Genomic DNA, 20,528 nt, shown 5'->3' with positions numbered 1-20,528 from the left:
AGTACCTTGCCTCTAACACATGGGCTCTTATCTTACTGAGCAGCCTCCTGTGCGGCACCTTGTCAAAGGCCTTCTGGAAGTCCAAGTAGATAACATCCATTGGCTCTCCTTTGTCTAACCTACTCATTACCTCCTCAAAGAATTCTAACAGATTTGTCAGGCATGACCTCCCCTTGATGAAACTTTGCTGACTTTGCCCGATTTTACCATGCACTTCCAAGTATTCTGAAATCTCAACCTTAATAATGGATTCTAAAATCTTACCAACGACCGAGGTCAGGCTAATCGGCCTGTAATTTCCCGTCTTTTGCCTCACTCCCTTCTTAAACAGGGACCCTCCCTGACTCGAGTGATTCCTGAAAGTTCATCACTAACGCCTCCACTATCTCTTCAGCTATTTCCTTCAGAACTCTGGGGTGTAATCCATCTGATCCAGGTGATTTATCCACCTTCAGACCTTTTAGTTTTCCTAGCACCTTCTCATTGGTAATGGCCACCATACTCACCTCTGCTCCCTGACTCTCTTGAACTTTGGGGATGTCACTCGTGTTTTCCACTGTGAAGACTGACGCAAAATACCTATTCAGTTCCTCCGCCATTTCTTTGTTCCCCACTACTACTTCTCCAGTGTCATTTTCCAGTGGCCCAATGTCCACTTTTGCCTCTCTCTTATCCTTTATATATCTAAAAAAAACTCTTGCAATCTTTTATATTACTGACTAGTTTACCCTCATATTTAATCTTCTCCCTCCTTATTTCTTTTTTAGTTGTCCTCTGTTGGTCTTTGTAGGCTTCCCAATCCCCTGGTTTCCCACTGCTCTTCGCTGCATCGTATGCTTTCTCTTTAGCTTTTATGCTGTCCCTGACTTCCCTTGTCAGCCATGGTTGCCTCGTCCTCCCTTTAGTATGCTTCTTCTTCCTAGGGATGAATTTTTGCTGTGTCTCCCAAATTACTCCCAGAAACTCCTGCCATTGCTGTTCCACTGTCTTTCCTGCTAGGCTCATCTCCCAGTCAATTCTGGCCAGCTCCTCCCTCATGCCTCTGTAGTTGCCTTTATTCAACTGTAATACCGTTACATCTGATTCCAGCTTTTTCCTCTCAAATTGCAAGGTAAATTCTATCATATTACGGTCACTTCCTCCTAAGGGTTCCTTCACCTTAAGCTCCCTTATTAAATCTGCCTCATTACACATCACTAAAACTAGAATTGCCTGTTCCCTAGTGGGCTCCACCACAAGCTGCTCCAAAAAGCCATCTCATAGACATTCCACAAATTCCTTTCCTTGGGATCCACTACCAACCTGATTTTCCCAGTCTACCTGCATATTGAAATCCCCCATGATCACTGTAACCTTGCCTTTCTTACACGCCTTTTCTACCTCCTGGTGTATCTTGTGCCCCTCATCCTGACTACTGATTGGAGGCCTGTACATAACTCCCATTATAGTTTTTTTACCTTTGCGTAATCTATTATTGTACAACAGTTGCCTTAAGAATGTGACATCACCTTCATAATTATTTTCCTGCTCATGCAGACAGTGTACAGAGCCAGGATTCTAGCAGCCATGTTTACCAAGGAGCAGATAATTGGTGAGGTATCACTTCATGGCTCTATTGATGACTTTTCCATCACTTTACTGATGAATGGTGAGGAAGTTGATGGGTGGTGATTGGTTGGAATTGATTTATTCTATTTTTCATGGGTAGGTCATACCTGAGAAACCTACCACATTTTTAGATAAATGCCAATGTCATGGGTGTGCAGGACCAGCTTGGGAGGGAAGTAGTTAGCTTTGAAGCATAGTTCTTTTAGCACCACATCCGGATGTTATGAGGACCCAATGCCTTTACTATGCCAGCATACTTGATGCTTCTTAATGTCACCTGGGATCAAGGGAATTGGTTGCACACTGATATCTGATGCTGTAGATATCAGGAGAAGAAAAAGCAGGGTCATCCATTTGGCACTTCTGGTTGAAGACATTTGCAAATATTTCATATTGATTCTTGCAATCATGTGCTGGGCTCTACAGTATTTGAGGTGGGGATTTACACGGCGCACCCTTCTGATAGTTATCATCATTCTGCAGTGGATATGAATAGGTCAGAGAGCTTTGATATGATTTGTTTGTTGCGGGACCACTTAGCTATGTCTGTAACCTGCTGCCTTTAGCTTAGCATGCAGATAATCTGAATGAATATTTACCCACAACACAAAACAAGTTACATCCTGTAGATGAACCTCTTAAAGTGAATTTTAGAAGCAGGAGTGGTAGACACCAGCAAAAAGTGACAACATTTAGGGGCATTGTGTCTCTACTGAGAACTAAATTTACAATTGCTCTCAGGTTGCAAACAAAACACTGACGCTTTAGGGCTAAATTTGGGCTAAAGTACATTGTTGAGGGAGAGAGAGATGCAGACTTCATTGAACCATGTTATCAATGAAATGGGAGTGCTTAATGGGGTAGTATAGAAAGGGCTTTCTAACCAACATTGTAGCTGACCTGAGAATGCTTGGTGCTGACACTGGACACTGAAATAATTCATAGTTCCTTAGCATTTGCATCTGGAACAGGTTGAAAGTGAATCATTTTATACATTTTAAGAGAATAAATTTCACTCATGTGAATCTTTAGAAGGTTAATAGAGGTGGGTTAAGATGTCTGTGACCTTTGAGAACATTTTTGATCCTTTAAGTGTCCCAAAAGGATTGGCACATTATTGGGGCAGGTTTAAGAGTATCTAATGGAGGGACAGACCATGGTCGTCTGGGATATGCCTGCCTTAGGGAGTTGACCTGGAAAGAGTTTTTCCTGAAATTGGGCAGTTTTCTTTAGCCTCCTCTGGAATTTATTATTTCTATTGATGATGGAAGGTGGATCTACTGTCCAGTTGATAAGATGGGCATGTACAGGCTGGATGGACTTTTCTCACCATCCTCTTTGTATGACATTTTCACATGTATCCAACCATGGTACACTGTGGTCTTCTTTTCTCAGCACAAGATGTGAAGTTATCTGCTAATATTCTCACACTTTGCTCAGTTAATTTTTAGCCATCTTTTGTATGGGCTATAGAGAATGTATGAGAGTCTAGCAATTCTGCAGCTAATAATGGAGCAGGACTATGCTAACGAAGATAAACTGAGATGGATATCCTGCTTCTGATCACTCATCACCAGGAACCCCTACTGGAAAATCTGGCAAGAGCGTTGGTTTTTGGAACGGCATTGTCCAAGCTCACATGGAGAATAGGCACATCGGTAGGAATGCAGCTTTCAGCTGTGAAATTGTGCCTTAACAAAAATTAGCTCATTCAGGAAGGAGAGAAGTTTATTTGGGGGAGAATTCTTGGAATTAATTTGGAATGTTCTAGAAAGACTGTTTTAGTTCCTTGTAAATCTCTCTCCAGTTGAGACTCACCAGTGCTTTGCTGTATTCTACAGAAAACTCATGCCACGAAAGAGGATCATGTCTTGCGGCGCAGATTTTCACTCTGTACTGGATTGGCAACGCCGCAGAAAATTGATCCTCGCAAGTTAATCCGAAACTCTTCTTTTGGAGGATACAATGAGATATGCCCTTTGACCCCAGGTTTGTTAAATTTGGTTCACTTTTGGTTCATCTTTGATACACAACCCTGATATTGTGCCAAGAAAACAGTATAAAAAACTAATTGTGTAAATGCAAATACGTAATGAGCTCCGGTATAAGATACAAATAACAAATTCTGTCCCACCAATGATGTAACTTCTATTCTTGCATTAAGATGGTACCATCAAAATATCTTAATGGCTCGGTTGGTGTTCAACCATATGTAGCATCACAGCTGAACTCGATCCTGTATTCACCAGGTGTGCACACATGCACTGTCCAATAGGAGTTGCTGGATCATGACCAGCATTGAAATTCCCGAGTAAATTCCCCACCCGTCTGATCAAGGCAATGTGGTACGGAGCAATGCAGACCATGTTCTCTGGTTTGATTCCCATGCAGTACTGAGTTAGCAGATCTGGAGTAGCAGTGGGGCCACTGCAATTAATCTCAGTGTCGCGAGGCTAGGGAAGGGGAAGTTCAGCCAAGGTTCTCATTCCTGATCACCATTTAGAAAGTGAGAGTGTGCCCAGCTGGTGAGTATAGAATTGCATTTATACAATGTCCCAGTAGTCATGGTCTAAGCTTACTTCTTAGAGTACCATAGGACTGCTACCATTTGGAGGATTGTAAACCAGAAATTTGGTGCATTTAGAGGATCGTGGATGTAGGACAAAAGCTAGTATATTTGTGGTCAGGGTGATGTTAAAGCCATGCATACCATTAAGTGATGTTATCAGGGTTGATTTGTTTCCAGACATCATTTGACATGCATTTCATATGGGCCCTGGAAGCAATGAATTATGCACACAGCAGCACATTCCCTGTTTATCCTACTCAGCTACTTTGGTTCTATTTATCGAAATGCCACTCACAAGTCAACCTACTGTGAACCACTTCACTGCAGGAAAGGAAACTGGAGTAACATTTGTTACTTTGAAACAGCCCCAGTACAGATTCCCAAAAAATGCTGTTGATACTGAAATAAACTCCCTGAAAATAGGCTGGATAAATATCTAGTTAGGTATAGGATTGGAGATATCAAGGTAATCAAATTAACTTCAGGTGCAACATTTCCTCTGTGCATACTATAGTGCAGTAGTTATTTAACTGAACTAGTATACCAGATCCTGGACTAATAATCCAGAGGTTGTGGGCTGAATTTTGCCACTAGCCTGCAAGCCTGTTGTCAGGATGAATTCCTGGTCAAGAACCCAGAAGAGCGAGTGGTGGATCAGGGAGGCAGCCAATTAAGAAATTTCCTCTGAGAACACTGCCCAATTAGGGATGGTGGGCGGGCACCAAACATAGGAGGGCCAATTAGAGCGACAGAAGGAAAGGGCAGCTGGCAGCCCACAAAGAATGGTGTATGCTGCATGGGTGAATGGAGAGGGAAAGGGTGAAACGAGGTGAAGACGCTACTAGTGCTGGAACCGGCAGACAAATCCTAAATGCACGGGGCTATCAGTGGATCCATCTGCAGGGAAAACACTTCCGCCTGAAAACATTTGCCTGGGAATGTGTTGAATGAACTCCATATGCTCACATTCATTTCATGGCGCTCCGACCTCCCACTGTGCTCTCACCTCCTCTGAGGAGATGTCGTGGGAGCCCTGTGTGCCTCCAGCACACAGCTATTGCTCTAGGAAGATGCCAGTTAATTGGTACTACAATGGTCTTAATTGGCTTTACACTGCTGTTGATTGGGTGGCTGGCTGGCTGGGCACACAGTCTGTCACTGACAAAACTTGAAGGAGATGGCCCAATGTAATTTTTAAAAATTTACTTCCCCTCTACACTCCCACTGCTCCTATCCCCGCAACCTCCAAGGGCCTGTGAAAATTTCTCAATGTAAATTCAAATCCCACCTTGGCAGTTTAAGAATTCTGTTAAATAAAACATTTGCAGCATCAAATTGTCGCATAGCCCATGCGGTTCATTAGGAAAGAAAGCCTGACATTTTTACCCGGTTTAGCCTAAACGTGACTCTAGTCTCACATGCAGACTGTTGTATCAATCTACTTGCAGCGGTTCAAGAAGAAAACCTGCTGTCATTAAGCAATTAGGGATGAGTAATAAATACTGGACCTCCTCATCTCAAGAATTATTTTTTAATAAGGGCATGGACGCTGGATTTGAATAATACAGATGTGAAGGCAATGACTGTTCTGGAATTTGCCTGATTACCTCTGGAGTTGAAGAGCATTTATGCAGGACATTCCCTTAGGACATTAAGGAGGTTGTCTGTAAAAAGGAAAAAAGACTAATAATGTGCATGTAGTTTTCTTATTCCGTGCTTTCTTATGTGTCTGTAATGCATATACACCACTAAATGTCTCACCTACCACAGACATTTTGGTCTCCATAGTAACTCCTGATCCATATGCCATGTTTTGTAAGTCCAGGGTCTGACTAGCCACAGGGTACTGGGACACCATCACTCATGTTATGTAACCAGTTGTGTTCTTCATCATACATTTGTGTCACTCTGCAGGGTGCTTTTAGTTGCATGGATCTTAGATTTCATTGCTGATTTAATATCTCACCTTATAAAATCAGCATGGGATGTTCACAGGCTCAGTGTCCTGGCTGTATACTTCTCTTATGGCAGGACAGAACATCTATGCATTGTCAGGTTTGAAATAAAGATCTGGCTGTGGCTGAGTAAGGACAAAGCTGTTTAGTTAACTAGGTGATGTTGTTTCAAAGGTGACTGGGTGCATGGAAGTTAAGGGAGCTAATCATCAACTAATTGCAAGTTCCCTTTGAATATTTCTCAACCGATTTGAAAATCTTTAAGGATGAAATTCATCTAATGAAAAATAAGTCCATTTTATTAAATGAATGACACATTAACAAAATCATTCTCAGAGAAATCACTCATTACACTGTTTTGGCTGGTCAATAATCATGGAGAGAAGCAAGCAATCATTCTTTTAATTTTTGATTAAACAGGTATTTAATGCTGTGTATTTGTTTGTTACGAACTAAGTGTTTACTTCACACAGCACAGTACATTCTTGTATAGTCTTAATTTCTCTAAGTAATCTGTCTTGTGCGTTGTTTTTGAATCCTGCATCCAAGCAACATTTGGTAAGGCATTTATAAGACCCCCTGCACCCCCTCAGTTTGGAATAGGCTGCTAAGGACTCTCATAACAAATTTGTGTAGGACAGTGCCCTACTGATCCTCTCGGATTCAGTCTACTTTCACCATGACTTTACTAAACCTGTTGCATCCAGTCATTCTAGGCAGGGCTTTATTGGGCATTGTGTTACCGGTTAGGCAGTTCCACTATCACGGCTCCTTGTCTCTCTTTTCTCATTTGCTACAGGCACTGAAATGGAAAAGAATGGATTTTCAGCTCTCACTGATGAAGTCACTTCGACACCCATCAGCAGCAGTAAGGTAGGGATCTGCCATTTCTGGCTACGCCTACACCTGGAGTGGGAACAACCCACAGCACCCAACAAGCATTGAGAGCATAAAATAATAATTTCTGGATTGGGTCCAAACTAATTTCACAAACACTTCTTATTTGAGCAACCACCACCCCACCCACCCCCACCAAACCCCCAGATATTGACCAGATCAGTTGTGCAAAAAAAATTCATAGACTTGAAATTTCTGTGTCAGACTCTGTTCATTTCCATGTTTTGGAAGGTCCCTTGTGGCATCCTACAGATTCAGTGTAGCCACTGCCAGCCAGCTCCACAGTGTAAAGATTAAACCATTTCCCTCCCTACAGCCCACTTCAGCCGTCCTCCCTGCCATGCTTTCTTCCTTTCTGGCATGGAGGAAGCAATGGTAACAATAAGTGAGACCTGGAGGCCAGGAATATCACAGGAGACTGCTCTGAGGAGTAACAACCCTGACTAGAGGACAGTAAAGATAATGCTGAGAGCCTGAATTTCTATTTTATAGACTACTGCTAGGATGTTATCAGAAACAGATCCAGTCATTCTCATGAAGAAAATCCATCACTATTTCACTTCCATAATTAATCTTTGTTTTTGATCTTATTTGTTTTAAACCCATCACAGACACAGCATGGAGCTGATGATCAGAACTTCATTAAAGCCTAGAATAAACCATTTGTGCTGTTTCAGTGAAGATAAAAATAAGTAAAATTGTGAAAAGTAATAAATGCTGCAGTGAATAGTGGCACTTTTTGGTTACAGTGTACAGAGCACATAAGTCCCAGGCTTGATCCCTGGTTCATGATGCCTGTTTAATCTCAGGTTGTGTGGCTTATTTCCTTTGGTTGCCACCATCACAAGAGCCAGGCTGTAGCTAAATCAATTCACTCTGCATGACATCAAAATATGGTTGAGTACACTGGATACAGCAAAGATTACTGGCCTGACAATATACTCGCTATATTGCTGAAAATTTGTGCTGCAGAACTAGCCATGTCTCTAGCCAATTTGTACCTCTCCAGTTACAACACTGTGACCCAGACAACCAAGTGCAAAAAAATGCCTAACTATGCCCAGTCCGCAAAAAGCAGGACAAATCTTATCATACAGTTAGTTCCTCATCAACCTATTCTCAATCATCAGCAAGTGATAGAAGGGCTCATTGACAGTGCTATTAAGCGCCATTTAGTTTGTTCAGTTTGAGTTCCGCCAAGACATCACAGCTCCAGAGCTCATTGCAGCCTTGGCTCAACCATGGGCAAAGAGCTGATAGCCATAGGTGAGATGAGAGTGCCTCTGACATCAAGACAGCATTTGACCGATTGTGGCATCAAGGAGCTCTAGTAAAATTGAAGTCAATGACAATCAGTGGGAAAGCTCCCTACTAGCCGAAGTCATACCAGCACAAAGGAAGTTGTGATTGTTGGAGGCCAATCATCTCAGCCCAGGACATCATTGCAGCAGTTCATCAGGCCTAGACCCAACCATCTTCAGCTACTCCGTCCATGGCCATCATCCATTGTAAGGTCAGAAGTGGGGTTGTTCACTATGATTACACAATGTTCAGTTCCATTCACAACTCCTCAAATAATGAAGCATGGGCAAAATTCAGCTTGGGCTTAGATGTAGCAACTAACATTCACACCACACAAATACCAGGCAAGGTCCAACTCAACAATGGATGGTCTAGCCACCTTCGTTTGACATTCAATGGCATTGCTAATATTGAATACCTCATTGTCATTGATCAGAAACTTAACTGGACCAGCCACAATAGTTACGTGACTGCAAGAGCAGATCAGTGGCTGGGAATTCTGCAGCTTGTAACTCATCTCCTGAATCCCCAAATTTTGTCCACCATCTACAGAGCACAAGTCAGGAGTGTGAAGGAATACTTTCCACTTGCCTGGATGAGTGCAGCTCAAATAACATTCCAGAAGATCGACACCATCCAGGACAAAGAAACCCACTTGATCAGCACCTCATACACCTCCTCAGATATTGACTCCCTCCAACACCAGCACACTATAGCAACAGTGTGTACCATCTATAAGATGAACTGCAGCAACTCACCATGGTATTTTTAGTGGCACCTTCCAATGTCACTGCTATCCAGAAGGACAAGGGCAGAAGGCGTATGGGAACACTGCCACCTGCAAGCTCCCCTCCAAGCCACATGCCATCCTGACTTGGAAATATATTCCCATTTCTTCATTGTCACTGGGTCAATATCCTGGAACACTCTCTCTAACAGCACTAAGCAAGCATATGCTCCACATGACTGCAGCAGTTTATGAAGATGGCTCACCACCACCCTCTTGAGGGTAGTTAGGAATAGGCAATAAATTCTGACCTTGCCAGTAATGGCCATGTGTCATGAATGAATAAGAAAAAGGGTTGTCATATCCACCAGCTAGAGCAAAAAACTGGCCTTATTGAGCTTAGCTGTAATGTCCAGTTTCCCAGTGTGGTGAAGCAGTGTTAACCTAGTCTCCCACATTTCTTTCAGTCTGATTCCAAGCTATACAACGGCTACAACAAAGATTGTGTATCCCACATCTCTAAACTCACCAAGAAAGAAACCTTGAAGGTACGTGTCTCCAGATGACAATGCGGCAACAGAAGGCGGCCCTGTGTAACTTCCTTCACTGTTTCCTAACTTTTGAGATGGAATCATTGATTTCTTGTTTGTATCAAAATATTCAGTTGATCTGACATCAGCTCCACAAAGAAGTTATGTATTAGGTTCAGCAGCAGATTAGTCTCTCAAAGTTGTGATGGGTTTCAGATCACCATGCCCTTTACTGAAACATGTAATGAAATCTGCACATTCCTTACTTTACCATTCTCTGATAGTACAAAGAGAAGGGCAGAGGAGAAAGGCCCTTCAGCCCATTCAGCTCTCCTTTCCTTCCATTAAAACCTACAAACCCCTTCACAACGTCTTCTGATTCACCCTGAAAGTGGTGATTTAAGCAGCAACCTTGTCAACTTTTAAGAGGAAGCTAAATAGGTGTTTAAAAGGAAAAAGGAATATGAAAATAGGATAGACACATGGTATTAGGACTACCGTTCATGTAATGGCATGTTTCTGGGTTGTAATTGCTATGTTATCTGTGTAACTCTGATACTTCCCACATTCTGCAACAAAATGCACTCCAAAATTTATTACACCTCTGTTGTAACTATTTCTCATGTGTCCTCTTAATTTGTACATTCTAATATGCCCTACAGTGTACTACCCTGATATCTCAAACCTCTCACTGTAATATTGTTTGCGATATCTTGTGCTTCTCACCCAGGATCATACCATTTTCCTTCAAAACCTCTCCACTGTCATCCAGTTACACTCAGCTGGTTCCATTCCTGTCTATTGTAGCCAGAAAATAATCTGCAATGCTTTCCCTTCCCACTCCTACATAGTCACCTCTGACATCCTCCCAGGAATCTATCTTTGGCCCCCTTTTTTTTCTCATCTATATGCTTCCCCTCAGCAAATCATCAGAGAAAACAATGTCAGTTTCCACATGTATGCTGACAACATCTGGCTCAACCTCACCATCATCTCTTTTGACCCTTCTGCCCTCTAAATTGTCAGACTGCTTATCCGACATCTTGTGCTGGGTAGGTCGAAATTTCCTCTGATTAAATATTGGGAAAATCAAAGCCATTGTCTTTAGTCCTCACCACAAACTCCACTTCCTAGTCATCAACCCCATCTCTTCATCTGGCAATTGTCTGAGTTGAACCAGCTGTTCGTCACCTTGGTGTCATATTTGATCTTGAGCTGAGCTTCCAACCTCCTATCGGTGTCAACACTAAAACTGCTGACATTCATCTCTGTGACATTGCCCAACTTCATCCCAAACTCAGCTTAGTTGCTGCTAAAACCCTCATCTGTGCTTTTGTTACTTCTACACTTGACTATTCTACACACATCTGGCTGGTCTCCTATGTTCAGCCCACTATAAACTTGAGGCCATCCAAAATCTGCTGCCTTTGTTCCAACTCGCATCAAATACCATTCCCATTCATGCGTCACATGCATTTGCGGACCTATGCTGGCTCCCAGTTATGCAACACCTCACTTCTAAAATTCTCATCCTTGTTTTCAAATCTCTCTTTGGCCTCTCCCCTCCCTATCACTGTAATCTTCTCCTGCCCTACAGTCCTCTGAGATATCTGCGCTCATCTAATTCTGGCCTCTTGAATGCCCCGATTTTAATTGTTCCACCATTGGTGGCCCTATCTTCAGTTACCTGGACTCTAAGCCCTAGAATAACCTCCCTAAAATTTTCCTCCTCTCTACTTCACTTTCCTCTGCTACGGAGAGCAGGGGGTGGGGTTAAGCTAAACAGCCCTGATTTCTCCTGTCACCACCCGTCCGTAAACAGAAAGGTGTTTTTGATTTTTGATTTCCCTTTTTATAAGTGGTGGCGTATTTTCCCCAGCCTCTCGGTTTTGGAGTGATCCAATCCTCTATTAATAACTCCACAGCAAAGTCGAGATAGAATAAATCAGAGGGTTAGTTTATTTTACACACACTCAAAATGCAGGGAGGGGGTGTCGCCATGTAACGCTACGTACATTCAAATAATAAAAGAGGGATAAGGGAAAGAAAGAGGCACAGGGCAAATGACTACAGACAAAATAAGAATTATTGTTTCACATGAGTCTAGAATCCAGAATCAAAAGCCGAGTGATGTATTTCTTCAGAGAGGTTTAGCAGGTTGAAGCTGAAGTGGGGTAATCCACTCTTCTAGTAGCACTGAAAATTCCACAATGGGAGAGACACGTGGAGATGAATTAGTCTTGTAGTAGGCTCTGATACAGAAGTTCAGATGTTCCAGTAGAAACAGTGTTGATGACGGCCAGGCAATTTAAACCTGGACAGAGCTCTGGTTCTGCTGCTGTTCTGTTGATGGAAGATGACAACTACATTTGTTCAGTTCCACAGGGCAATATTATAGGTTCTAGCAGCTTGGGGAGTTGGAGATGGGGGAGGGGGGGGGATATCATGTGACATAACTCCCACTTCTTCCCTTTGGCTTGGACAAAGGATGTATATTCCTGGCATGCATTTTTGAGATGGTTAATGTTTCATCTATTAATAAATTTAACTGGTTTCAAGCTTTGTCCTCGCAAAAGTATCGTCTACGTTGGCCAGAGCTCTGCCTTAGAAATGTAAAGCAGCTTTGTGCATTTCCTTGGAATTTGATTCCTGCAGTCACGGGGGGCATTAACACATCTTTAGAGAGAACAAGGTCCCTGCTGCTTTCTCAAGACTAGAAATTCCTTTTGTGTGAGTCATAGCTAGTCAGACACCAGTCGGTGTAAAACCTTTATCCATTTAAAAAATAATAATAATCTTATAAAGTAGCCAAGACGATATATATTTCCCTAATGTCGTCTCTGCATGACATGCCTCCGCTGTTGGAGAAGAAAAATGAATTCTATTTCATTTTTTTCTTTTGTTTTATGTGGTCTTATGGAAGCAAGAATAGGAAGTGCAGAAATGTACAAGCATTCTCTCATTTGGCACATCAGACACACAGCTAGCAGGGGCAATGGGAGATCCCTGCTGCATTTTCGATTTGTGGCTTAAACCCAGGACAAGGTGTCCACATGGACATTGTCCAGTCCTGGGATTCAGGCTGGTTTAGGTGGCTTGGGAGGATTCAAAATTCATCAGCATGGATAACTTTATTCAGGGCTAGAGTTCTGATTTCCCCATGTCGGGCTTCAGGCATCCCAACCTTCTGATTAATTATCCTTACAAGGCCTTGGAGAATTTTCTTCAGGGTTGTTAGCACTCAGGGGGTGAGTAATGGTCAAGCTGCAGGGGAGTGCTGGACATCTCACTCTGTAGGTGCCAGGCACTGGGATCACAGGGCTGAGCTGCTCTTGTCCAGCTTAGCGCCTGCCTGTCTACTTTGGTAACCTGTTGGCTCAGCTGTTTGGACCCAGGGACTGGCATTAGGCTGAGGATCAAAAGAGTAGGGTGTTTTAAAGGGACTTTGGCCTCTGTAGGGGATTCTGGTTCAGGGTCCAGCTCAGGAGAGTTCCTGCTTCTGGTGCTCAGTGCTTTGGGTTAGCAAGCAACATGGTGGCAGTTGGCCCCTGGACTTGGGCCAGCTTTTCTGGGCCTGGCTAACATGAAGGTGGCATTCTGCCAGGGGCCTCCCCCGCATCCATTCTGGATATGGCAACAGTGCTGTAGCCTGGTGGGCGTTTATGGACCTTTCGGGTAGTTAACTCTGTCTGGTCAATTCTGCATTATGGTGGGTGAGCATGGGGTCCAATCTGGTCGGGGTCCCTCTGCTGTTCAGTTGCATGATAGGTTCAGTGTATTTTGGGACACTACTGCCCTCTGGGGAATGATCAGCTCTTGCTGTACCTCCTGGTAGCTTTTCAACCATGTGAGGCATTAACTTCTGGGCAAATCTGGGAACTTCTCTGCTCCATATTTAAATTTGCCATAAAGCCACCGGGGTGGGGGGTGGGGGGGGGGGGGGTTGGTGGTGGTGGTGGTGGTGGTGGTGGTGGTGGTGGGAGGGGGGGGCCTTGACGGCGGGGTAGGTTTAGGTTTCCCTCTTACATTAAGGATTGAGTGGCCCCTGTGTCCCAGAGCAGTACCACAGACTTGCTCACATTTTGGGACAGGTAGGGGGACACCGTTCCTGAAAGGACAAAACTCTGGAAGTTTGTCCAGCTCAGACGCGCATAGTGCCAGGCCTTCTGATGCGTACATTTCTGTAGTGAGAAGCTCTGCATGCTCTGCTGCACTACCCTTTGGGGCGTCCTTCAGGGGACTGCTCATGTGAAGCCCTACTAGGCCAACTGGCTTGCCTCACAATCTCCAGCATTCGGGTCTGGAATGGCCTATTTTGTTGCAATGAATTCTCCGGGAATTCTCCTCTCAGGCTGCAGGGGGACTTCTCGCATCCTCTTTTTTATTTTCTTTTGTGAGTGAGGGGCTTTTCCTATCTAGAGACACTTCAGGAGGCAGCAGGAGTAGACCTCTTGAGCTCTTCTGATAGCTGCCCTTGAATTTAAAATATCCAGATATCTGGATGCCAAGGCCATTTTAGCTCTCCTGCTATTTTCTCAAAGGTGGTAAAATAAATGGCTCCATATCACTCTCTTCAAATTTGGAAGGAATATTAGGTACTTGAGGGCCTTAGGGAGTGGTTCCGGGTTAGGGAGATAAGGGTGCTACTGGGTAGAGAGAGATTTTCCCTTGCTGCTTCTAATTGTCTGGCCTCCCTCTCCCTTTGAGCTGCTAGCTCCGTTTCCAATTTTCGGAGCTGGAATTCTCTTTTCCTTTCCTGTTCTTTTGCTCTCTCTCTCTCTCTCTCTCTGTTGAGCTGCCCTTTCACTCTCTTTTTCCCTCTCCTGAAATTTTAGCTGCAATTTAAGCTTTTCCAGCTCATAATTGGCTATGAGAGGGGAGTCAGAGTCATTATTGAGCTCTATGTCTAACTGCTCTACGGGTAACATGAGATCCAAACAACTGGATCAGTTCTCTTCTTTTGATTTTACTGGTCAATTTTAATTGTACCTTCTTAGCTACAGCTTTCAATTGTTCTATGCTAAGGACTGCCAAAATTTCACTGTTTAAATTTCCTTGCTGAACAAACATTTGGGCATCAAACGTTGCCATTTTCTGAGTGTTAGGGAAAAGGAATTTGCTGTGGTAAGTTAAAGTCGCCCGGTTTTCCTCTTTCAGCTTCGAATTGACTCTTTTATAACTGATTTGGCTCAAGTCTTAACTTGGACTCTGGTCAAATTCAAATTGGGTTATCTCATATTTGAGCTCCCAATTTCTATCACGGACAGGTTTGGGGGGGCGGGGGTGGTTAAGTTAAATAGCCCTGATTTCTACTGTCACCACCTGTCCATAAGCAGAAAGGTGTTTTTGATTTTTGATTTCCCTCATAAATGGTGGCGTATTTTCCCCAACCCCTCTGTTTTGGAGCGATCCAATCCTCTATTAATATCTGCACAGCAAACTCGAGATAAGTAGAATCAGAGGGTTAGTTTATTTTACACACTCAAAATACCAAAAGTGGGTGATGCTATGTAACCCCAGTACATTCACACAATAAAAGAGGGATAAGGCAAAGAAAGAGGTACAGGGCAAAGACTACAGACAGTATAAAAATTATTGTTTCACCAGAGTCCAGAATCAAAAGTCCAATGGTGTATTCCTTCAGAGAGAGGTAATCCACTTTTTCAGAAGCACTGACTTCCACAATGGGAGAAACACGTAGAGATGAATTAGTCTTGTAGTAGGAACTGGTACAGAAGTTCAGACATTCCAGTAAAAACAGTGTTGATAAGGGGCCAGGCAGTTTAAACCTGGACAGAACTCTGGTTCCGCAGCTGTTCTGGAAGATGGCAGGCTATATTTGTTCAGCACCACAAGGCAATGTTACAGGTTCTAGCAGCTTGGGTGGTGGGCAGGGGGGTGCCAAGTGACATAACCCCCACTTCTTCCCTTTGGTTTGGACAAAGCATATATATTCCTGTTTTGGATTCTTGAAATGGTTAATGCTTCATCTGTTAAGATGTTCAACAGGTTTCAGGGTCACTTTCTCCTCACAGACGTATCATCTCCGTTGGCTAGAGCTCTGCCCTAGAAATGTAACGGGTCTTTGTGCATTTCCTTGGAATTTAATTTCTGCAGTCACAGGAAATTAACACCTCTATAGAAATAACAATGTCCTTGCTGTTTTCTGAAGGGTAGAAATTTATTTTGTGTGAGTCATAGCTAGTTAGGCTTAAAGCTGTCTATTTTTAATAATAAATAATTTAAAATAAAGTCTTTTTTTTTAAATAATAATTTTATAAAGTAGCCAGGATTATATATATATATATATATATACATATTTTCCTTCATGTCTTCTGGGTTTGACACCTCCTTTAAGAAACTCCTTAAAACCTACTTTCTTGACCAAGTACTTAAGATTTCCTGATGTTCCCCTAATATCTCCTTATGTGACTCAGTGTCATATTTTGTTTTATTAATGCCCTATGAAGTACCTTTGGATGTTTGATTACATTAAGGACATACAAGTTGTTGTTGTTATTTGTAACTTTTTCTAATATTCTCCACATCTTTATCCCAGGGGCTCAACCAGAAATTCACATAAGGAGACTTGGTGAGGGTGGGTTTCCATGGTTGTACTAATTGTAAAGTTTCATTCATGAAAAAAGGACTCACTCCTGGTTCTTTTCTTTTCCACTCAGCTCTCATTGCTGATTGAGCCCAAGTAACCATTTAACCAGTGCAAATACCAACTTGACTCACTTGGCAGCCCGTCACCTCTGAGTCAGAAAGATATAGGTTCAAGCACAAATTGACCAATAATCTAGGCTTACAATTCAGTACAATATTGAAATAATGCTTTATTTTTAGATGTGTTATTTTTCAAATGAGATGTTAAACCAATGTCTGCACTATTCAAAGATCAGAGTGCTGCCAACAATTTTCTCTTAGCCAAATGTATTTTAATCAGTCATGCATGTCACTTGTTGATTGTGGAACCTTGCTGTGTACAAATTGTCTGCTGTATCTGCAGATGTTAGATGTGAAGTGGCTTGGAATGTCCTGAGGATGTTAAACGTGCTATGTAAATGCACGGCCTTTCTTTAAAAATGAGGTTGTCTTTTCACTAATAGAAGATTCTAAATGAATGACTTAATATGTTTCTTCAGTCTCCTTTAAAATATTCATTAGTGGAATGTTCTCCAGTGACTCTCACTGTTGAGCGTATTCCAAAATGTTCTTTGAGATTAACAGTTGAATCCACCCAGTTGGTGAATTATATATTTTAAATAGGTTCAAAAGAAAAATTACAGACAAGAGAAGAAGAGGGCCAGCAAGGAGATGCTTAGTGCTTTGAAGGATCCTACCGTGGTTGCAATGGAGGATTGGCTGAAGGTAGGTTGGTATTCAAATCCATCACAAAAATTTCAACTGACAGCCAACCCAATTCAGCTAGTTAAATCCTTAGTCACCCAAGCCATTAATATTTAAACCTAGCTTAACAGTTAACTCAGTCACTCAGTCCCCTCCCAAAAGGCAGTCACGACTTAATTCTAGGTGCTGAGATCACTTCAGCCAACTTAACTAACATTCATCAATGTCATTGGGGTTCAAACCCAACACAACTTCAACTGATAGTAGTTGTTGTGATTTACCTCACTCAACAGCCCACTCTTACCAACTAAGTGTCTTCTTCCTTCTTCTTGTCGTGTCACTACATCTTCCCTCGCCGCTATTCCATGCAGGTTTGGAAATGTGGGTGGGAGGAAGTTCGGTGTAGCACTGAAGAAGGATTCACAGGCTACACAAATCCTGCCAGGGGTCATGACATGAATGCTTCTTCTGTGGCCACCTCTCTTCTGCCACCTTCATGCCTATGCCCATTGCGGTAGTACATGTGCAGTAAGGTTTTATTACAATTTTGGTTTGAATTTTCATTGCAATTCATCTTGCTGATATCCCTGGAGGGCCTGAAGCAAGTAAAGATAAAGTTGGTGCATAGTATAGCAACTCAATTCATTTATGAAGGGGTGATGTAAAGAAGGAACCAATGGTCATTGTTCCTGCCTGATGGTCAGTGAAGGACCCTGGTATAAATTGGCCACAGGTATAAGCCCAAAAAAAGGATTCACTGTGATTAAATCTATTCACTTCCATAATATTTCAGGGCCTGAAAGAGGAAAATTGGCTTTCATTTTACCTAAGCCAAGTGCCAGGTGAAGACACAGTCAAATTTGTTTTTACTGTACTTACTCATACATCAGTGCCCCTTTGTCTTGCACACAACGACTAATCACTCCACTTCTTCAGTTAGGTCCAATAAGTTGTTTTGTTCAATGAATGTTGCTCAAAATGTTATATTCTGAGTTTCTTTGTACTGCACTGATTGAAGAGCAATTACCCACAATCTCGATTGCAGATCCGAGGTACCCTGAAAAGCTGGACCAAATTCTGGTGTGTGCTCAAACCTGGCGTTTTGCTAATTTACAAAACACCCAACAATGGCCAGTGGGTGGGGACCATCCTTCTCAACACCTGTGAGCTCATCGAAAGACCCTCCAAAAAGGATGGCTTCTGTTTCAAATTATTCCATCCTCTGGATCAATCCATCTGGGCAGTGAAGGTAATGTGTGTCCAGTGTATTGCAGGTTCAAGGTCTCTCCGGAAATAGAAGGAACAGAGGAGTGGACATCCTCGTGCCAAAGAATTAGTTAAAACCCTACTATTCCTATAGAGGGGTTCCACCATACATTTAGAAAGCTGGCTCCAATGCTTTCTCTAACTGTTCTAAGAGAGAATAAAACAAATATTAGCATAATTCATGCAAACATTCACTTTGGAAATATTGCAATCCTAAAAAAAGAAATGTGGGTAATGACATTCATGAGTCCTATCAGTGAATTGTGAAAGGGTCAAGTCGTCACATCACCAATCTTTATAAGTAGTAGGTTATAAAGGGAAAATTGACTGCCATTAGGTGGCCAAATGGAATAAATAATGGAGTGAATGGTGGAGATAGAGGAAAATACAGAAATATTTGAAAAGGAAAATTTTAAATGGTATGGGGAAAGAATAAGAAAATAGGATTAAATAAATACTTCTTTCTGAGAGAGTATGGACTAGTGGGGTGAATAGCCAACTTCTGATCTGTAAATTTCTTACAATTTTAGTTACCTTCAGTTTTATGCTGTTGAAAAGCCTCTGAAGTTAAAGCATGGCTAAATTACGTGATCTATACTGTATGTGAACTGAAACTCTATAAATATTCTAACCTGAAGCTCAGCTCTCACAACCTGGACATGGGTAGCATCCTGCTTTTTGATACACTGCAATATAAGTGGCATGACGCATCCATTTTTACTGTTCATTTGAGGATTAGTTTCATGCCATGGACACAATAATGTTATCTTGCTAGTGTTGCAACAGTTTTGCAATAATCTTCTCTATGAGTGCTGTGGAATCCATGTTTACATTGTGAAGCAGATTTAACCTCACCAGTGCCAACAGCAGAATAACTATGTGATAGTTTTCTGAAAGATCATAACTTGAGGCTTCTAGCATCAGATTTTCCCTGTGCCCTGGGGAAGATCTGCACATGCCAGATTGAAGAAACTGCATCAATGACCTGGAAGTTTAGGCTTGATACCCATGGTTGAGAAAAAAAATGGTGGTAGTTGTTTACATTGTTGTCCAGCCCTTCTGCCTCCTCAGATTGCTGTGGCAAAAACAATGCAATAGCTGGGACTTGGGTCCACCTGAAACAGTACTGCCAATTCCTTCACTGTACTGTTACCAAAGCCAAGGCTTTGACAGTGCTCTAAAATAAGCCCACAATGAAAGGTTTTAGATTCGTGTGCCAGAATGGAAGTACAACTAATCTCTGTAATATGAACGTCATCCCATTTTGGCCCTCAAAGAGAACTGTCCAGAAGTCAAACTAACATCTTTCCCAGTTTGAGTGCCAATTGAGTGCTTGTTTTTTTTTGTAATAAGCACCGACGATTCAACAGACAAATTAGATCTCTAGAGAAAACATGTTCTTAGCACTATATAGATTGTCAGAGGAGACTTTGGTCCATACCTACTTGTCCCAAAGGAAAGTTCATTACCAATTAAACCAGTTGATATTTGTGGCCAATTTACTACACTATGTCAACCAAATTTTCTCCAAAGCCACTCATCTTTATATTAACTTTAGGCCTTGTATTTTTCAGGGTCCAAAAGGTGAGAACGTGGGATCAATAACACAGCCTCTGCCCAGTAGTTACCTGATCTTCCGAGCTGCTTCTGAGTCGGATGGTGAGCTTATGTCTCGCATGTTTCTGCCTGTGAGATGGTGAGAATGAACTTAGAAGGTACCCAGTAGAGTAGGGTGGAAATGAGAATTAGAGTTTGTATCTGGAGGAAGGCGAGTTTCATACCCAGAAACTCTAGCATCACAGTAACCCTCCTCTAAGGGTTACTCCACAGTTATGCATTCGAACTCTGAGAAAACTGGGATGCATTAAGTGAGAGGTATATTCTTAACTACAAGGTGTCATGATGTTAATCATTTGTGGAAAGGAAGGTATTTCTAGAGAAATCTTTACAAAGTGAGATTTACTCTCCTCCATAACACTAAGCCATGAATGGGTAGGGGGAAGAACTGCACTGGTCATTTTGTTTTATTCCTTCATGGGATGTGGATGTCACTGGCAAAGGCCAGCATTTATTGCCCATCCCTAATTTCTCTTTAACTTCCACAGTCCATATGGTGAAGGTGTTCCCACAGCGCTGTTAGAAAGTGAGATCTAGAATTTTGATCTTGCAAAAATGAAGGAACAGTGATATTTTTCCAATTCAGAATGGTGTGTTATTTAGAGAGGAACTTGCAGATGGTGGTATTCCAATATGCCTGCTATCTTTGTCATCCTAGGTAGCAGAAGTTGCAGGTTTGGGAGGTATTGTCAAAGAAGCCTCGG

The 20,528-nt window shown here is 42.3% G+C and overlaps 1 protein-coding gene across 4 annotated transcripts in view; it reads left to right on the top strand.

Annotated features, from left to right (window-relative positions):
- The window catches only part of osbpl5 (oxysterol binding protein-like 5), a 148,144-nt gene that overhangs the window by 80,598 nt on the left and 47,018 nt on the right, over positions 1–20,528 (top strand). For 2 of the 4 annotated variants that reach the window (XM_041198180.1, XM_041198179.1), the window contains exons 2-7: positions 3,450–3,597; positions 6,932–7,005; positions 9,526–9,606; positions 16,861–16,962; positions 17,987–18,190; positions 19,782–19,866. In XM_041198180.1, the coding sequence (XP_041054114.1) occupies positions 3,450–3,597; positions 6,932–7,005; positions 9,526–9,606; positions 16,861–16,962; positions 17,987–18,190; positions 19,782–19,866 (694 nt within the window). Of the gene's footprint in view, positions 1–3,449; positions 3,598–6,931; positions 7,006–9,525; positions 9,607–16,860; positions 16,963–17,986; positions 18,191–19,781; positions 19,867–20,528 lie in introns of those variants that run through there. The other 2 variants (XM_041198181.1, XM_041198182.1) reach the window with 2 other exon arrangements.

This window comes from Carcharodon carcharias, chromosome 10, assembly GCF_017639515.1.
Source record: "Carcharodon carcharias isolate sCarCar2 chromosome 10, sCarCar2.pri, whole genome shotgun sequence".
Classification (NCBI taxonomy): Eukaryota; Metazoa; Chordata; class Chondrichthyes; order Lamniformes; family Lamnidae; genus Carcharodon; species Carcharodon carcharias.
This window is presented reverse-complemented; position numbering and strand designations above follow the sequence as displayed.